The 4601-nt window shown below is 48.4% G+C and overlaps 1 protein-coding gene across 1 annotated transcript; it reads right to left on the bottom strand.

Annotated features, from left to right (window-relative positions):
* Positions 1–201: 201 nt before the first annotated feature.
* Positions 202–4394, bottom strand: TMEM30B (transmembrane protein 30B). The gene is given in 5 exon segments (XM_083370590.1): positions 202–3455; positions 3457–3858; positions 3860–4143; positions 4146–4212; positions 4214–4394. Coding segments are annotated over 5 exon segments (1074 nt in total). The 5' UTR covers positions 4313–4394; the 3' UTR covers positions 202–3233.
* Between the last annotated feature and the right edge of the window lie 207 nt (positions 4395–4601).

Here is a 4601-nt window from a genome sequence, read left to right as displayed (position 1 = left end):
CATTTAATCACAACGGTCGTAAGCTGGAACAAAGTTCACCTAACAACTGTCTCACTTAGAAAACAGAAATGTTGGGTTCAATTGTGGTGGTAAGTGGAGAATGACCTGTAATCCACAGGGTCAAATCCACACCATAAATTGTCACATTATCTCAGGCTTCCTTCAGCAGCCAATAAAAACAAGATGCAACTTCATTGCTGTAATGTCATTTATTTGATTAAAATATAGAAAGGTAAACTTTGGAAAACTCTTCAAGTCAGAAAAGAGGAAACGTGACATGTTACTTCTCACCAAAATGCACACTCCACACTTCCAATAACTCTACCTTAAAAAATGAGTTGGATTATTAAAGGGATAAAACACCTGAGAATCACTTTTGAAATATAAAATATTCCACCAGATTACCCATTCTGGTATATTAATTATCAAGTATCATAGGCATAAATAGGGATCCCAAATGACATAGGAATATCGAGTATTTTTAGGGCACTGTATGATTGTTAAAGAAAGCAACACCATTTCACAGAGATTCCATAAGCTTAAGAAGGAATTTGATTTCTTATGAAAATCTAAAAATTCTCCCCGATAACAATGAGATTTAACTACACAGTGACTGAATAGTCTATAACAGGGGTCTTCAAACTTGGCCTTTTTATAACTTGTGGACTCCAACTCCCAGAATTCCTCAGCTAGGCACGCTGGCTGAGGAATTCTGGGAGTTGAAGTCCACAAGTCATAAAAGGGCCACGTTTGAAGACCCCTGGTCTATAATCTTAAAAAATATCTTCCATGGTTCAAGGACTTCTAAAGCAGAGGGGAAAGGAACTTTCCTCTGAAGCTCAAATGTCAACATATAAATGAAATAAAAACTGCAAAAACTACAAGGGTCTTCAAACTTGGCCCTTTTATGACTTGTGGACTTCACCTCCCAGAATTCCTCAGCTAGGCTAGCTGAGGAATTCTGGGAGTTGAAGTCCACAAGTCATAAAAGGGCCAAGTTTGAAGACCCCCCTGAACTACAACATTGCAAATGCAAGAGGGTGTGTATGTGCGTGTGGAGGGGAGGATAAGTAAATGAGGTGGGGAATGTTGGAGGGCAGAAAATTGCTTGCAAAGAAGGAAGGTGTGTTGACACTAACCAGAAGGACTTGCAAGATTAACTCATTTTGTAAGGGCTAAAGCAAACACAGTTAAAGAGATCTGCCCGATGGTTCACAGCAAGGGCTGCTGGCCTTTAGTTACCAGCAATTCCACTCCAATCAAGAATATCAAAGCTTCTTTTGAAGTCCAAATCCACTAGGAACTTTTCTAAAACCTACGCATCAGATTCACAAGCTTCCAAAACAGTTGCAGGAACTGGGCCTGTCTAGTCTAGCGAAGAGAAAGATTAGGGGTGACATGATAGCTGTCTTACAATATTTGAGGGGCTGCCAGAGAGAAGAGGGGGTAAGCTATTCTCCAAAGCACATGAAAGCAGGACAAGAAGCAACGGATGGAAAATATCCAAGAAGAAAAGCAACCCGGAATTAAGGAGAAACTTCCCAACAGTGAGAACAATTAACCAGTGGAACTACTTGCCTCAAGAAGCAGTGAAAGCTCCAACACTGGAAGTTTTTAAGAAGAGTTTGGACAACCATTTGTCTGTAATGGTATAGGATCTCCTGCTCATGTGTGTGTGTGTGTGTGTGTGTGTGTGTGTATGGGGAGGGGGGGTGGACTAGAAGACCTTCAAGTTCCCTTCCAACTCTGTTACTCTGTTCTGCTAACTGCATATGTCAATTCAACAGGACCCTTTGTTGGGTATCATTTGCCTGTAATTTGCCACCACAGGCATGAAAAATCCTGTGGTGCCCTCAAAAAATTTGCATTTGTCAAAAAAAGTCCACCTGCAATGCAAAAAATACTTTGCTCATTGCACATGGAGCCTTTCAGGATTATATGACTGACAGGTTTTGCAACGCAAACAAGGTCACAAAATCGTTAACCTGCCAGCAGACTCATAAAGGGCTGTTATAAAATAAATGACTCTCTGAAACTCCAAGCGATAAGAAGTCAATTATTCCGTGAACTCTCTCAGCAACAGCTGGCTAACAAGCCTAAAGCTAAGTACAAATGTCTTTATGACAGTCCTTGACTTGCAACGGTTTGTTTAGTGACCATTCAAAGTTACAGCGGCACTGAAAAATATGACTTATGACCATTTTTCACACTTACGACCATTGCAATCTCTCCATGGTCATGTATCAAAATTCAGACACTTGGCAACTGGCTCATATTTATGACGGTCGCTGTGTCCCAGGGTCATGTTATCCCCTTTTGCAACCTTCAGACAAGCAAAGTCAATGGGGAGGTCAGATTCACTTAACACCCGTGTTGCTAACGTAACAATTGCAGTGATTCACTAAACAATTGTGTCAAGAAAGGTCGTAAAATCAGGCAAAATACTCTTTAACAATGGTCTCAGCAACAGAAATCTTGGGCTCAATTATTTATTTATTTATTTTAATTCCATTTATATCCTGCCCTTCTCCGAAGACTCAGGGCGGCTTACAAGCTTAGCAGTTTATGTTCGTCAGTCGAGAACTACCTGTATACGCTTTTCATTGGCTATATCTACATAATACACTAACTGTTAATTAACCAACTGAATTTATCCCAAACGTGTCAATACCATCCTAAGGGATCAGCAACACAGTTATCAATGAGTAAATATTGTGCAAACAACAAATGCTGGGCTATCTCCCCAGCATTTAAGAATAGGCCAAACCTAAGATCCGAATTAAATCGTTAAGTTTCCAACATTCATATTTAATCATCAGTTTGCTTGGAGGAAGTCCCTTCATAAGGAAATCAGCACCGTTTCCCAATCATGTTCTGCTAACCACACCCTTCATATCAAATTTCTAATGATTTCAAATGATGGCACTCAATTTCCCTGTGCCGTTTCACAAGAAATCAACTTCACCGGCTTGAAAAATTACGGATCTGAAGATTATTTTCAAGAAAAGCTACACAACAGACTGAATTTATTCTTCATGGGTTGAGAAGCATCGACCTCACTTCCTGCTACAGTCCAATTATTCACAGCTTTTTGAAGCCTGATGCTCTCCAGGTGTCAGCTTCCAGCTTGCTGGATGCCCTTCGCCAGCATCTCCCAGAATTCCCCAGCCCTTCGTCATGTCACCTGAGGAATGATGGGATGTCCCGGGAAGGAGAAGTCAGGCTTGGTCTCTCTAATCATCTCCATCCTCATTCAGGTGCCGGTATTTGAAATGGACCACCGTCATGAGGAGGCCACCCAGGATACAGGCAGAGCCCAAGACCAGGTAGGTAATGCCCAGGAAGGGATTCTTACCCCCCATCCAAGAGAGGGTGCTCAAGATGACCTTCTTGGTACCGTGGAAACCCAGCACGGGGTAATTGTAGCTGATGTTCAGGTAGTACGTGCCCGGGGGGCAGTGCCATCGAGAAGTTGTCGTGGCGGATGCGGGCGTAAAGCTTTCGGAAAGTGGGCAGGGCAGCCGTGCGCATCCAGACAATGAACTCCTCGTTGACAAAGCCCGTGTTGTTGACGTCGTAGGGGTCCAGCTTGCAGACCTGCCGGGACCAGAAGGGAGGCTTAGCCGTGCCGCTGAAGGCCAGGCACAAGCTGTTGTTGACCGGCTCCGGGTTTTGGAACTTGACGTTGGTGTCGGTCCACCAGGAGATACCCCGCTTATCCAAGGTCACGTTAGCCAGAGAGCCGTTCTTCAGCTGGTAGTAGAGCTCAAAGGTGTCGTTGAAGAGGCTGTTGGCCACCGACCCGCAGGGCGCGATGGGCACCCCCTGGCTGTTGTACTGGTAGGGCTTGCACTCCTGGAAGGGGGTGGCGCAGCGCCCAGGCCACCCCGCTGAGCTGCTCGTCGTCCCGGGAGATGCTGTAGCGCCGGTTGTTCTGGAAGTAGTTGGAGAGCTGGTAGTAGAGGCAGACGGGCAGCGGGAAGGCGGCGGGCAGCTGGAATCGCAGCCAGCACTGGCAGGAGGACAGCCGGCGCGGGTTGCTGCTGTTGGTCAGGCTGGCGCAGGTGGAGCAATTGGTGCCCGGCGCGCCGGTGTAGTCCAGCTCCAGCTCCTGGATGCCCTCCGAGCTGAAGTGAAGGCCCAGCCGACGGCCAGGAAAGCCAGGCCCAGCCCGAAGAAGAGCGGCAGCACCGTGCCGGCCGACAGCAGCGGGCTGCCAGGCCGGCAGGCGCTGCTGGGTGAAGGCCGTGTTGTCCGGCCGGTTCTGCGACGGCGGCGGCGGCCGGCTGACGTTGTAAGAGCCCGAAGCCATGCTGCCCTCCGGCCGACCCGCCGCCGCCCTGCCTCGGAGCCCGCGACCGCGCCCTCGGAGTCGCCCGAGCCCGGAAGCCGCCGCCGCCAAAGCCGCCGCCAGCAGGGCAGAGCCGAGCCGAGCCGGGACACCTGGACGTGCGCGGCTCAGGTGAGGGCGGCGAGCTCGGACAGGTGGGCGGGGACGACGCCGGCTGGGCCACGCCCCCTCCGGCCTCACCTGCGCGCAGGTGAGTCCGGGGCTCAGCAGGTGGCGCCCGCGCCCGATGGTTTCGAGCCGGGCCCCGCGG

This window comes from Vipera ursinii (assembly GCF_947247035.1).
Source record: "Vipera ursinii genome assembly, chromosome: 10".
NCBI classification, from domain to species: domain Eukaryota; kingdom Metazoa; phylum Chordata; class Lepidosauria; order Squamata; family Viperidae; genus Vipera; species Vipera ursinii.
Note: the sequence above shows the minus strand (reverse complement) of the source record. Positions and strands in the feature narration are given on the sequence as shown.